We start from the raw sequence: 15,560 nt of genomic DNA, 5'->3' as shown, positions 1-15,560 counted from the left end.
TGGATGGTCATTACCTATGGGTCCTCAGTAATACTGCCGACGGTCTGTATCGGATGGTCTTTATCTATGGGTCCTCAGGTACACAGCTGATAGTCTGTTTTGGATGGTCATAGATAATGACCATCCAATACAGACTATGACCATCCAAAACAGACTATCAGCTGTGTCCCTGAGGACCCATAGATAAAGACCATCCGATACAGACCGTTGGCCATGTCCCTGGGGACCCATAGTCTGTATTGGATGGTCTTTATCTATGGGTCCCCAGGGATATGGCCAACGGTCTGTATTGGATGGTCTTTATCTATGGGTTCTCAGGGAGATGGCCGACGGTCTGTATGGTTTGGTCATGATCTACAGGTCCTCAGGCAGAACTGCATTAAATACAAGCAAATCACTGCATGTGATCAGGTATATGTCCAGAAATCATTGTCTGTGACCACAGGGGCACGTCGTTAGTGACGCACATCCGGCGCCAGTAGCGACATCGCAACGTGTAAATCCTAGGTGCGACGATGAATGAGCACAGAAGCGTTAAAAATTGCTGATCTGTGTAACATCGCTCATTTCCATAATGTCGCTACATGAGGAGGTACGATGTTGTTTGTCGCTCCTGCAGCGTCACACATCGCTGTGTGTGACGCCGCAGGAACGACAAACATCTCCTTACCTGCGTCCACCGTCAATGCGGAAGGAAGGAGGTGGACGGGATGTTCGTCCCGCTTATCTGTGCTCCTCCGCTTCTATTGGCAGGCCGCTTAGTGACGTCGCGGTGACGCCGCTGTGACGCCGAACGCACCTCCCCCTTGAAGGAGGGATTGTTCGGCGGTCACAGAGACGTCGCCGGCCAGGTATGTGCGTGTGACGCTGCTGTAGCGATTATGTTCACTACGGCAGCAATCACCACATATCGCATGTGCGACGGGGGCGGGTACTAGCGCGCTGGACATCGCTAGCAAATGCTAGCGATGTCGCAACGTGCAAAGTACCCCTTAGATTATCTGCTCCATCCAGACAATGTCTGTTTCATTAAAGACCTTGTATGTTTCAGCAAGACAATGCTAAACCACATACTGCATCCATCACAACAGCAAGACTTTGGGTGAAAACTCGACTGAATGACGTCCAGAACTTTCAGAAAAGATGAAAACAGTTGACAAATTCCGAAACAAAAAAATTCAGCAATGACCCCAAACTGTGGAGCAGCGAGAATCCTTACACAATGTGACAACGTTCCTTTTGCAGAACTCCAAAAATGGTCTTCCTCACTTCTTAGAGGTTTGGCGATTGTTGGAAAAAGTAGAGGGGTTGCGACACAATGGTGGGCACGGCCCAGGACAAACTTCTTGAGACGTGTCGCTGGCATCAATTTCCAAATGAAATGGAAAAATATCCAATGTTCACCTTCTGATTTGTGTTCTATTGTTCATAAAATATGGCGATAAGACATTTACAGAGCCTCAATTTTTTGGAATTTTTATCACGTACTTTTAAAGCCATCTATGGGTCACAGCATTTAAAGAAACAAGATGACAGCCTGGTTTTACTTTAGTGCCCTCCAGTATTATATTTCATATATATTATATTTTAATTTAGAGAAAAAAAACATATGGGGACTGTCTTATAATCCAGTGATGTCTTACCGGAGGGGAAGGTGAAGGTGGTGGTGGAGTGGAGTCGGAGGAGTCAGGGGCGGTGCAGGAGTAGCGCGATGCGGCCGCCAGTTCAAGCGGGTGTCCCAGATGCTTGCTGCGGACTGCAACACTGACGCATGAGGAACATCTAGGAACAGTCGGCGGTGCGGGCTTCAAAGAAATGGCGCTCTGATTCGGCGCATGCGCAGATTGAGCCATCTGCTCAATCACAAGCAAAGATGTCATCTGCACACGCGCCACCTCTAGGCGCCATTTTCTTAAGTCCGCTGCTAGGAAATCAATGGGCCAAAAGGTGGCGTGTGCGCAGATAAGACCTTGAGCCGACTCTGGGCGCCATTATTTAAAGCCCGCACCGCTGACATTCAGGATGGCAGCTGCTGCCTCACCACCCGCAGCGCAGCACAGCCCACAGCGCACCACACCCAACACAGCACAGCCTGCAGCATTGCCCCTGCCTCCTGTAACCCCTTAACAGCAATCCTCGGTAAACTACCTTCGGCTTATAAGACGCATCCTATAATCTGAAAAATATGGTATTCCCCTTCAATTTGTCTTTGGAGTTTGGTAAGCAATCGAAGGAAACCCACGTGAACACAGGGGGAACATATAAACGCTTTGCGGATCTTCTTTTTGATGGTAGACTATAAAGCAAAGTCATCAAAGTTGTTTTTTAAGTCCACGAGCGGTAGGGTAAGAAGGAATCCTACTTTAGGTAGTTAATCCTTATACAAAGGGGAATGACAATTTGCACAATGTATTTATGCACAAAAGGTACAGGTGAAAAGCTCAATTTGTTCTGTAAAACATATATTGTCACGTAAGAGATGGCATCAACATATTTGCAAAATTAATCCCTGTACAAATACCTACAAATATGAAAAAAAAAAATTAAAATAAAAATCTTGTCCAGCGCCAATATTTCCAGGGGTGACAGGGTTATCCCAATGTGCCGCTATTGTTCCTCTTTGGAAATGAGTAGAGACAACGGCGCTAGAGGAAGGATTTATCTTCTACATTCTCCCTTCATTATCAATGTACATATACAACCTCGCAATACGCTTTTGGAATGGATTTATTCGAGCTCATCACTTTATTCCACGTCTTCCCTCTGACAAAAAATTAAGGGGTCGTACCTAAAACAGATAAACATATATGCTTTTGATGCAATCATTGTCACGTTTTACCATAAAGTCCTATTATTAAGAATATTTCTATTATTAAAGGTTGTTTTTTTTTTAACAATTAGATGATACCGATGATCTGTCCTTACCAGCTATAGATGTTTTATGTCCGGCTGCTGCCAAAGTTGATGACAGCTGATCGTTTTGGGGGCGCAGAGTGTTGGACTCTCAACAATTTGATATTGCTGACCTACACATAAAGACAGAGCATCAATACCCAGGTGGTGGAAAATCCCTTTTAAAGGGGTTTTACGCTACTAGGACAACCCCTTGTGATTCCACGTTTCCCCCGGCTAAAATAATAAAGCCTATACTCTCCACCTGTACCGGAGTTGTTAAAGCGGTGTTGTGGTCTACGTGGAGATTGTGAGGTCACACGAGCACCGCATCGAATCAGCGCCGGCTTTCTTCTCCCCACCTTCGAACCAAACGAGCAATCAACAGGAAGTGAGCGGCAGAACTCACTTCCTGTTGATTACCTTGTTTGGTCTGAAGGCGGGGAGAAGGAAGCAGTCACTGATTGGACGTGGGGTAACATGATCTCACAATCCCACGTGAGCCGCGGCACCACTGGAAAAGCGCTGGTATGCGAGTATAGGCTTTATTATTTTACCTGGGGGAAGCATATGGAATCAAAATGGGTTGTCCTAGTAGTGGACAACCCCTTTAAAAAGGGATTTTCCACCACTTTGATATTGATGCCCTGTTTTTTTTAGGGTAGGTCAGCAATATCAAATTGGTGAAAGTCCAAGGGGTTGTCCTAATAGTGGACAACCCCTTTGAACAAAAACCCCTTTAAGACACAGCACATTCTCTCCTAGCTACGATGTTGTTTTCCACCACTTTAACATTGATGCCCTATCCTTAGGATAGGTCCTCTATATCAGACACCCGGCATCCCCACTGATCAGCTGTTATCAGTTCTGAAATGAGATCCATAAACTGAACCAGGGTGCAGAGCAGCTCTATTCAATGTGTTCACTGACTAGCCGCCGGAATCACAAGACACAATCCCATGGGAGATAGTGCCAACACCGCTGGAACAGCACTGGCACCAAAACATATGGATTGAGAAGGGGTGGTCTGAGTAATGGACAACCACTTTAATGTATCGTACGGGTTCTACTGTGAAGTTTCTGCTGTAACCATTGGTTGAAATAACCAGATGAAATAATTTTGCATCACCCATGTCAGGTAAGGGTCGCTCGGAATATACAGGTGCATCTCCATAAATTAGAATATTGTGCACCTTTTTCTACCACACTTTTTCCCTCCACTCAACTTTCCATTAATATGCTTGGATACAGCACTCTGTGAACAGCCAGCTTCTTTAGCAATGACATTTTGTGGCTTACCCTCCTTGTGGAGTATGTCAGTGACTTCCTTCTGGACATCTATCAAGTCAGCAATCTTCCCCATGATTGTAAATAAACTGGAGGACAAGGAGTAAATGCTACAAATGTATTATTTATGTACATATATCAACATGAAAAGTGCAAAGTGCTTATGAAAAAATAATTATTTTGTCATAAGCACTTGCACTTTTCACGTTGCTATATTTACATAAATAATAAATTTGTAGCATTTACTCCTTGTCCTCCAGTTTATTTATCTTGATTTGGGGTTTTCTTTATCAGAGATGGGTGTAATTTCTATTACCTCTGATTAATTGCATATGGATAGAATATATCTAATGCCTCATGATTGTGTAGCCTACTGAACCAAACTAAAGGACCATTTTGAACAATTAGGAAGCCTTTGCATGTGTTTTATGGTAATTACTCTAATTTTCTGAGATAATGACTTGGGTTTTCATTGGCTGTAAGCCATAATCATCAACATTAACGGAAATAAACACTTGAAATAGATCCCTCTGTGTGTAATGACTCTATATAATATATGTGTTTCCCTTTTTGTATTAAATTACTGAAATAAATTAACTTTTTGATGATATTCTAATTTATTGGTTGTATAACAGAATTCCTAAGAAGGTGGGAACAGTCATTGATAAAGAAGCTGGCTTTTCACAGAGTGCTGTATCCAAGAATATTAATAGAGAGTTGAGTGGAAGGAAAAAGTGTGGTAGAAAAAAGTGAAGAAACTACTTACAAGTAGGTAAACGAGCCTCGGTCCACTTCAGTTTGGTTACTGATTCACATTTTTGAATGATCCAGCTGATGAAGGATCTCTAGGCTCAAAGTTAATTCCATCTCCAGTCAACTGTGATTGGATCCATGGAGACAGCCAGACAAGATACCACCTTTCTCCGAGAAAGGTTCTGGCGTTTTTCTTCCACCCGTGGTCATAATCTCTATCGTTCCCACTGAACCACTCTCTGGTTGTTGATCCACGACAAAGGATAAAACAATGCAGAATGAAAAAAGCAAGAGAAAAGAGAAGGCCGACCACGCAGGTATCGGCAACGAAGGCAAAGATGAAAGCCGAGCCGGAGACTTGACCTGTGGAGGACAGAATATCATAGGTGAGGAACATATACAGTAACTCTCCGGCTGATTAATTTTGGAAATTGGTGGGGTTTTAAGAATTATGGATAATATATAATGTCCCATTACATTTTATTAGTGCAGCTATATGAGGTGGAGATTTCTTATAGTGGTTTTGACCTCCAGGATCAAATTTTTGGCCACGTCAAGGATGCATTGAGCACCTGTGCTTGGTTTGAACAGTCATTTTGATATTATAGACCCTTTTTTTTGAGTGTTAACGGAGCAGATCATAAACCTTTACCTGTAATGAACATCATCCATGGCAGAAGAAGCAAGAAGAGGCTGTATAGGCTGAAGCCTTGATGAAGCAAATCTATGAAAATTTCAGCATTGAGGATGGTGGCAAGAAGCAGCGCCAGCAGCCCATTCAGTAAGGCACAAAAGAAGTAGCGATAGTTAGAGAAACCGACACACGTTCCAAGTAGGGTGCAATGGTGGTCACGTCGCAGGACGCACACGTTACAGCTATGGCAGTGTTGGCATCGAGGGGGAACGTGGGTTTGGCAGGTGTAGCAATACCTACAAAAACAAAAGAAGTAGTCACAAGCGAGCCCGCGCTGGAAAACGACCGATGTCAATAAAAACATAAAATGTGTGATTTTTACGGAGATCACCTGACCCTCAATTACTATTGTAGTTTCTCACTTCTTACACCATTTCTTAAAAGGGAACCTGTCACCAGCTTTTTCCCTTAGAAGCTGCGGCCACCCCCAGCGAGCCCTTATATACAGAATTCTAGAATACTGTATATAAGATCCCGAGCCACTCTGTATAACCTAAAAAACACTTATACTACTCACCTAGGGGGGCGGTCTGGTCCAGTCCGATCAGTATCATTTCTCTCGGTCCGGCGCCTCCTCCATCTTGTGGGATCGCCGTCCTTCTGCCCAGCCCTGTGTGCATGAGGCGTCCTGCGTCATGCACAGAGAGGCCTCCATTGTGCTCCTGCGCATTTTGATCTGTCCTGCTGAGAGCAGAGCAAAGTACTGTAATGCGCATGTGCAGGGAAAGATCAAAGAGCGCATGCGCACTAGAATATTTTGATATGCCCTCAGCTGAGCAGATCAAAGTGCACATGTGCAGTAGCACAACGAAGGCCTCTCTAAGAATGACGCCGGATGCATCATCCACATGGCGCTGAGGAGGAGGACGGTGATTACACAAGATGGAGGAGAAGCCGGACCGGGAGTAGTGACACCCATCGGACCGGACCGCTGTTTAGGTGAGTATGATAAAGGTGATTTTTATGTTATCCAGAGATATAGAGCAGCCTGCTCTCATATATAATTATTTATTTATAATATATATATATATATATATATATATATATATATATATATATATATATATATATATATATATATATATATATATATACACACACACACACACACACACACACACACACACACACACACACACACACACACACACACACACACATATATATACATATACACACATATATATACATATACACACATATATATACATACGCACACACACACTATATACAGTATTCATATATACATACACAGTTTTCTGGAATGCTGTATATAAAGAGTTTACTGGTGGTGGCCGCAACTCATAAGGTAAAAAACTGGTGACAGGTTCCCTTTAGCTTATTTCCTTACTTACATTGCACATGTAGGTCTTAAAGAGACACTATCATCGGAAAATAATCTATTGATTAAATCACGTTATGTGTTAAAAGTACTTTCATATAATATATTTTTCAATTTTCACACTGGCCACTGGGGTTTTTCCAGAATAACTTCCTGTTTCTTTAGGAAACAACACATGTACATTAGCCACAATAGTCAGAACACAGCCATATATTTTGTATTGAAGCAGCTAATGAGTGTGTGCAAAGATCATTTGGAAAAGAGGGGGGAAAAGGAGCAATGAGACCACAAAGTTTGGCCCCTGTTTAGTAGAAAGTTTTTAAGACTACCCCCACCACCCACTGTATTCTCAAGGACCCATAGATTTACTGTTGAGCTGTAAACAGTTCTATTTGCACATGAGAATAAGAGAAGTGCATTTGCGCTTCGGTTTGAGCGATTGGCGAGGTTCTCTAAACGTGTTACGCTATACCAAGTAAAAAAATTCCCTCTGCAGCGTCCAACAGTTACAGCTGCCCTATAGACCCCAAAACATTTTTTGCTTCAAAATTAGACTTTCCTGACGGCAATTTTTCAAAAACATTTACGACACAGCGCAGATGATTCTGTATAAAAACATGAAAGTTTTCAGCATCTATTGACCTCTAAGTAGAAAGTCAGTATCCGTACGATATGATGATGGTGCAAGACATAACATGTTCAAGATCACAGATTTAGAAATATCTATGGCAGGTCAGAAGATGTGTGTAGATGGAATATCACAATATATAAGAATACAAAAAAAATATATAAATATTTGATATTTTGACAAGGAAGGAAGGATAGTAAGGGTTAATAGAATATAGGCATAAAAAAAAAGAAAAAAAAAAAAAGATGAATATGACATTTCCGAGACATCTATGATTAGACATTAATTCCCCCCAGCGACCATATCGTATATCTAAAGATAGATCTAGTAAAACACAATCTAATATATAAAGCTGTGTGTGTGTGTGTGTGTGTGTGTGTGTGTGTGTGTGTGTGTGTGTGTGTGTGTGTGTGTGTGTGTGTGTGTGTGTGTATCCGCACCGTCGCATGTACAATCACGAAATTTTGCACAGACACCCCATGTGACTCAGGGAATGTCATAGACTATGCTTTGACGGGAAAATTTATTCCCACGCTTTACAGTTACTCTCCAAAAAAACTGCCTCTATTAAAGTGAATGGAGCTGCAATCTACAGGTTATTAATAGGAGCTGTGATTGGTTGACATAGAAACAAAAAAAACTGTTAGTATAAAAAGCTTATGCGTCAGGTAATAATAAGATGTCGGTGAGGAGACGGATAGAGAGAGAGAGAGACAGTCAAAGATATAGAGGCAGACAGAGACACGCAATCGGGGAAAGAGACACAGACGGGGAAAGAGACACAGACGGGGAAAGAGACACAGACGGGGAAAGAGATAAAGAGAGAGAGACAAAAACAGAGAGAGACAGACACAGAGAGAGAGACACAGACAGAGAGATTGATACAGACAGACACACATGGATAGAGACAGAGACACACATGAAGAGAGACAGACAGAGAAACTCACAGAGACAGACACACAGAGACAGACACACAGAGACAGACACACAGAGACAGACACACAGAGACAGACAGACAGAGACAGACAGACAGAGACAGACAGACAGAGACAGACAGACAGAGACAGACACACAGAGACAGACACACAGAGACAGACACACAGAGACAGACACACAGAGACAGACAGACATACAGTAGTCAGAGACAGACACACAGTCAGTCAGAGACAGACACACAGTCAGAGACAGACACAGAGACAAACAGACAGAGACAAAACAGACAGAGACTGGGAGAGAGACAGTTACTATCCCGGTCAACGCCCGGGTACTACAGCTAGTACAATATATATACTGGATATACTCACACCCAGCCCTGACCCAGGCTCCCACGCTCCAGGAAGACTCCTTTAATAGTGGAATTACTCTTGACAAACTTCACCATATTCCCCACCAAATTAAATAAGAGGTACAATGTCCCAAGCAGAAGGGGTAACTGTGCGCTCCCCGGGGTGGTGAGGATTAGGTAGAACATTTCCAATGTCACTGAGGATACAAGAACGCAGGTGATGATCACAGGTAAGACCTGCGCAGGGTCCCAGCGGCGGCTCTGCATGGTGAAATACCTGAATAAGACAGAAACCGGGATGGAAATGTCATTGATGAGTATAATGCAAAATCCAGCATGTTTAGAAGCATTTGTTATACTGTCGCAGGAAATCATTACTTTGATGCTGCAACATCTCGCGGGTAACATGTCGTCCATGTAGCCCTAGCCTGATAGTATTTTAGACTAAACTTTCTGGAACTTTTAAAGGGATCGGCATTGGGGAAATGTGGATAAATTGGGGGGCAGAGTTGAGAATGAACTGAAGAGGTACAAAAGTGCTAGTTGGTGGGTTACAGAATAGGATGCATTAGTCTAGGTGGGAGATCATTCAAAGGCGAGAAATGTTTTGAAGGCTTCACTCAACAGAACATTAAAAACTCAATAGAAGGGAATGAGAAATGAGAAACCAGTTGCATGTGACTGCGAAAATGAAAAAAAAAAAACCTCACAACATACTTCTGGTCACATGATGACTAGTGATGAGTGGACACTGCCATGCTCGGGTGCTCGATACTCATGTCGAGCAGATCGATGCTCGGATGGGCGCAACTCAAGCACCCGAGTATAATAGAAATCAATGAGGAACTTGAGCATTTTTTTGGAAACTCTTCCTGAAAAATGCTTCACTTCCCTACTGACTTCCATTATAGTCGGGTGCTCGAGTCGAGCCCATCCAAGTATCCAAATGCTCTTAACGAGTAGCTAACACCTGAGCATAGCAGTGCTCGCTCACCACTAATGATGTCCGCTCAAAGCGGCCAGCAGAGCCAAATTCCTATAGTATTTTATATACTTTTAAAGGGAACCTGTCAGGTGCAATATGCGCCCAGAACCACGAGCAATTCTGGGTGCATGTTGCTAATCCCTGCCTAACCGTCCCTGTATCTAGTAGCATAGATAAAGAGATCTCTAGAAAAAGGTACAGTATTTGAAAAGATCTTTTATCATATGTTAATGAGTGCATGGACTAGTCGCAAGGGCATTACTTCCCTTGGCTAGTCGGCCCCCTTAGCATGTAAGCACACCCCTGTGGGTGTGCTAACATGTTAATGAATGTGCAGCATCAGAGCCATGTTTACTCTCACCGCTGCTGCCACCGCTGGTTTTCGTCTCAGTCCGCATGATCAGAAGTCCCGAACTTCCAGTCATGCGCACTATGAAGCTGGGTGTACGCGTCCCGGCTTCAAACTGGTGTAGTGCGCATGACCGGAAATCCGGGGACGTTCTAATCATGCGCACTGAGCTGAAAACCAGCGGTGGCAGCAGAGGTGAGACAGACCATGCTTCTGACGCTGCGTATTCATTAGCATGTTAGCACACCCACAGGGGTGTGCTTACATGCTAAGGGGGCCGACTAGCCAAGGGAAGTAATGCCCTTGCAACTAGTCCCTGCACTCATTAGCATATCATAAAGGATCTTTAGAAATGCTTTTTCTAAAGATCTCTTTATCTATGCTTCAGGGACAGTTAGGCAGGGATTAGAGATATGCACCCAGAACTGCTCGTGGTTCTGGGTGCATATTGGACCTGATAGGTTCCTTTTAAGATTCGGACAACAGCCACACTTGACAAAAGGATGAATAAATTAAATAAAGGAAATAGACATTCCAGGAAACTATACAACAGAGAGTTGATGTCTGGGCCAGAGAGGTAGATCGATTGTTATCAGCCTGTAGGTGGTACTGTGTTATTATATAGGGTGCTTCAGGACAAAAAGGTATAGATGGAGGAGAGTAGGAGTCCAAGGACAGAGCCTTGAGGGTCACCGACAGAGAGATGGTTGGATGAGGAGGTACTGTGGAAATGGGAGATGCTAAATGTGCAGTTGGTGAGGTATGAGGAGATCCAGGAGAAGACTAGGTCAGTAATGCCAAGGGATGAGAGAGCTTGTAAGGAGGCTTGGACTGGCCCAGAGGAGAACCGGAGAATCCTCTGGTGGGCCCCTTTGCAGTAGTACATCACTTACCCTGCCCCAACATAATCATTAATTAGCACATAAACACTTATTTTACTATGTAGAGATAAAAGAAGCATCTCATCATTAATTTTACAAAATACCACGTATATTATTATATAGAAGCATAGGTATATTTGAGTATGTAATATTTGGCTGTAGATGATCAGTGGGCCCCACAGTCAATGTTACTGGTGGGCCCCTGCCACCCCAGTCTGACACTGCTTGTAAGACAATGGAGTGGTCGATGGTGTCAAAAGCAGAGGAGAAGGCCCGGGAGAAGGAGAAGGCCCGGGAGAAGGAGAAGGCCCGGGAGAAGGAAGAGGCCCGGGGGAAGGAAGAGGCCCGGGGGAAGGAAGAGGCCCGGGGGAAGGAAGAGGCCCGGGGGAAGGAAGAGGCCCGGGGGAAGGAAGAGGCCCGGGGGAAGGAAAAGGCCCGGGGGAAGGAAAAGGCCCGGGGGAAGGAAAAGGCCCGGGGGAAGGAAAAGGCCCGGGGGAAGGAAAAGGCCCGGGGGAAGGAAAAGGCCCGGGGGAAGGAAAAGGCCCGGGGGAAGGAAAAGGCCCGGGGGAAGGAAAAGGCCCGGGGGAAGGAAGAGGCCCGGGGGAAGGAAGAGGCCCGGGGGAAGGAAGAGGCCCGGGGGAAGGAAGAGGCCCGGGGGAAGGAAAAGGCCCGGGGGAAGGAGCTTAGAATATGGGCATTTGGCTTGGGCGGTTAGCAGACAGGGGTGAAAAAAAATGAAAGCAGCAACCTTACTAGTTGTCATGGCCAATGCGGCACCCATTTTTATATAAAGTAGAGTGATGTATGAATTTGCACACTTTATTTTTTCATTATGTATTTATCGCGTTTTGGCTCTTTTTGCTATGCCATGTTTTATATAAAGCTGCTTTATTTTTGATACTTCTTGGTATTTGGCTTTAATAAAACTTTATGACTCCAGTCATGTGCAGATTATATGCATTTTTACTGTGTTTCTTGCAAATGTGATTTTTATCTGTGGATTTTCCTCCTCTTATTTTAATCCATCTGGAAAATCCACAAATAAGACGCATATTTATCATATGTAATTGCAGGTTGCACCACATGTCAATTTACACAATGTAAAAAAAAACAAAAAAAAAACAAAACACGTGGGCATGAAATGTCTAGAAATTCTATACATTCGTGTGTCATGTTCACACGGGGCTTTTTTATGCACTTTTTTTTATTTACAGTTGCATTTTTTCATTGCTATTATGCTAATAAAAAGCCACTTTTTACAGTAGCCAGCAAAACCTTTGAGATTTCTGGAATCTCCTACCTACACAGACACACACCTCATTTTTTTTTTTTTACCTGGAAAACTGCTGCATTTTTGCAAGAAGCAGAGTGTCAATTGTTTCAGCATTTTTGCAGCTTTTTTACCATTGAAAGCAATGAGAGAAAAAAAACAAAAAAAAACAGCTGCGTTTTTTTTGGTCAATGACACTAACTTTATTTAAACATGTACTGTAGACAAAGGGCACACAATAAAACTCTGCAAAAATGCAGCTTCTTTAATAGCAAGAGATCAGAGTTTGTTACAGAAATTATAAATCCCTCCTAGTGTTACATGAGGGCAGAATCCGGGGCACGAGAACAGAACGGGGCAGGAGACCGGGGCACGAGAACAGAACGGGGCAGGAGACCGGGGCACGAGAACAGAACGGGGCAGGAGACCGGGGCACGAGAACAGAACGGGGCAGGAGACCGGGGCACGAGAACAGAACGGGGCAGGAGACCGGGGCACGAGAACAGAACGGGGCAGGAGACCGGGGCACGAGAACAGAACGGGGCAGGAGACCGGGGCACGAGAACAGAACGGGGCAGGAGACCGGGGCACGAGAACAGAACGGGGCAGGAGACCGGGGCACGAGAACAGAACGGGGCAGGAGACCGGGGCACGAGAACAGAACGGGGCAGGAGACCGGGGCACGAGAACAGAACGGGGCAGGAGACCGGGGCACGAGAACAGAACGGGGCAGGAGACCGGGGCACGAGAACAGAACGGGGCAGGAGACCGGGGCACGAGAACAGAACGGGGCAGGAGACCGGGGCACGAGAACAGAACGGGGCAGGAGACCGGGGCACGAGAACAGAACGGGGCAGGAGACCGGGGCACGAGAACAGAACGGGGCAGGAGACCGGGGCACGAGAACAGAACGGGGCAGGAGACCGGGGCACGAGAACAGAACGGGGCAGGAGACCGGGGCACGAGAACAGAACGGGGCAGGAGACCGGGGCACGAGAACAGAACGGGGCAGGAGACCGGGGCACGAGAACAGAACGGGGCAGGAGACCGGGGCACGAGAACAGAACGGGGCAGGAGACCGGGGCACGAGAACAGAACGGGGCAGGAGACCGGGGCACGAGAACAGAACGGGGCAGGAGACCGGGGCACGAGAACAGAACGGGGCAGGAGACCGGGGCACGAGAACAGAACGGGGCAGGAGACCGGGGCACGAGAACAGAACGGGGCAGGAGACCGGGGCACGAGAACAGAACGGGGCAGGAGACCGGGGCACAGAACAGAACGGGGCAGGAGACCGGGGCACAGAACAGAACGGGGCAGGAGACCGGGGCACAGAACAGAACGGGGTAGGAGACCGGGGCACAGAACAGAACGGGGCAGGAGACCGGGGCACAGAACAGAACGGGGCAGGAGACCGGGGCACAGAACAGAACGGGGCAGGAGACCGGGGCCCAGAACAGAACGGGACAGGAGACCAGGGCACAGAACAGGGCAGGAGACCGGGGCACAGAACAGGGCAGGAGACCAGGGTAGAAACCGGGTAAGGAAACTAGGGCAGAGTCCCACACCGCCATGTGCCCACCACACTATACAGGGACTGCCAGTATTGTACCCGTCCCTGCATGACCGGACATGGGGAGGACAGAGGAGCAGATACCTGCACACACCTCACACGTCCAGATGTCAGGTGTCCGTCATTCACAGGAGACCGACCTGAGTCCTCCCAACAGCAGCTCCTGGTCCCAACCGTCAGAAGGACCTTTCATGACGTCATGATCATGTGATCAGTCCCCAGTTTGGGAGGAGTTGGTTGTATGCAGCAGAGCTGTGTGTGTACTGCAGAGTTACGTATGTGACGTGGGCAGCAGAGCGGTGTGCACACTCGTGGCCAAATGTTTTTAGACTGACACAAATGTTTTTGTTCACAGTTTTGCTGATTCGGTGTTTTACATATTTTGGTCGGATGAACAAGGAAATGACATGAGAAAAAAAAAACCTTTTTTTTTTTTTTTTACATGCAACTTTATGTGCTCAAACAAGCAGTCATAAGAACAAAAAAAAGCATGAAAAAACACATAAACAGCACAAACATAAAAAAGCATAGAAAACACAAACATGAACAAAGCATAAAAAATGCATAAAAAACACACGCATGAAAAATAAGCATGAAAAAATGCATAAAAAAAGAAAATAAGAATGAAAAAAATGCATAAAAAGCCAAACACAGAAAAAAGCATGAAAAAATGCATAAAAACACACAAACATGAAAAAATGCATAAAAAACACAAACACAAAAAAGCATGAAAAAAATGCATAAAAAACACACATGAAAAATAAGCATGAAAAAATGCATAATAAAACACATGTAAATAAGCATGAAAAAATGCATAAGAAAACAAACATAAAAAAGCATGAAAAAATGCATACAGCACAAACATGAAAAAATGCATAAAAAACAAACATAAAAAAGCATGAAAAAATGCATAAAAAGCACAAACATGAAAAAATGCATAAAAAAACAAATATAAAAAAATGCATAAAAAACAAACAAAAAAAGCATGAAAAATGCATAAAAAAACAAACATGAAATAAGCATGAAAAAATGCATTAAAAAACACAAAAAATTGTTTAAAAGAACTGAGAGTCCTCAGTGGTTGATACCCTTTTTGTTATCTCTACTGGCTAACATGGTACAAAGACATATTTTACCTGTAAAAAAACACAAACATAAAAAAAAGCATGAACAAAAACGGTTGTTTTTTCAGGAGCTTTTTTCTTGTCAAAAGATACTTTTTTTTGGCCAGAAAAGAAGCACACAATAAAGCAATTTATGTGCTCAAACAATCAGTCATAGGAACAAAAAAAAGCATGAAAAAAAACACATAAAAAACACAAACATATGAAAAAAAGCATAAAAAAGCATAGAAAACACAAACATGAACAAAGCATTAAAAAATGCATAAAAAAACCCCCCACACAGATGAAAAATAAGCATGAATAAACTGCATAAAAAAAAGAAAATAAGCATGGAAAAAATGCATAAAAAAACAAACACAAAAAAAGCATGAAAAAAATGCATAAAAACACACAAACATGAAAAAATGCAAAAAAATAAACACAAAAAAGCATGAAAAAATGCATAAAAAACACACACATGAAAAATAAGCATGAAAAAATGCATACTAAAACACATG

At 44.1% G+C, this 15,560-nt stretch overlaps 1 protein-coding gene across 2 annotated transcripts; it reads right to left on the bottom strand.

The window, feature by feature from the left end:
- Nucleotides 1-266: 266 nt before the first annotated feature.
- Nucleotides 267-14,141, bottom strand: ZDHHC24 (zDHHC palmitoyltransferase 24). 2 transcript variants are annotated; one of them, XM_075326509.1, is made up of 5 exons: nt 14,024-14,141; nt 8,901-9,158; nt 5,585-5,862; nt 4,946-5,295; nt 267-2,788 (listed from the first exon to the last, which is right to left on the bottom strand). In XM_075326509.1, the coding sequence occupies exons 2-4, from the start codon at nt 9,146-9,148 to the stop codon at nt 4,982-4,984; spliced, it is 840 nt and encodes a 279-aa protein (XP_075182624.1). In that variant the 5' UTR covers nt 9,149-9,158; nt 14,024-14,141; the 3' UTR covers nt 267-2,788; nt 4,946-4,981. The 2 variants fall into 2 exon arrangements, with proteins under 2 accessions (XP_075182624.1, XP_075182623.1); XM_075326508.1 differs by having other exon boundaries at nt 14,034-14,141.
- Nucleotides 14,142-15,560: the final 1,419 nt, after the last annotated feature.

Source organism: Anomaloglossus baeobatrachus, chromosome 10 (assembly GCF_048569485.1).
Source record: "Anomaloglossus baeobatrachus isolate aAnoBae1 chromosome 10, aAnoBae1.hap1, whole genome shotgun sequence".
Taxonomy (NCBI): Eukaryota; Metazoa; Chordata; class Amphibia; order Anura; family Aromobatidae; genus Anomaloglossus; species Anomaloglossus baeobatrachus.
This window is presented reverse-complemented; position numbering and strand designations above follow the sequence as displayed.

Excerpts from the sequence above, each read along its gene's own strand:
- ZDHHC24 (XM_075326509.1), bottom strand. The coding sequence starts at position 9,148 with ATGCAGAGCCGCCGCTGGGACCCTGCGCAGGTCTTACCTGTGATCATC. Across the intron at positions 5,863-8,900 it reads AGCCTGGGTCAGGGCTGGGT|GTATTGCTACACCTGCCAAA; the intron begins GTGAGTATATCC and ends TTGTTTTTGTAG. Across the intron at positions 5,296-5,584 it reads ATGGATGATGTTCATTACAG|GTCAAGTCTCCGGCTCGGCT; the intron begins GTAAAGGTTTAT and ends TGTCCTCCACAG.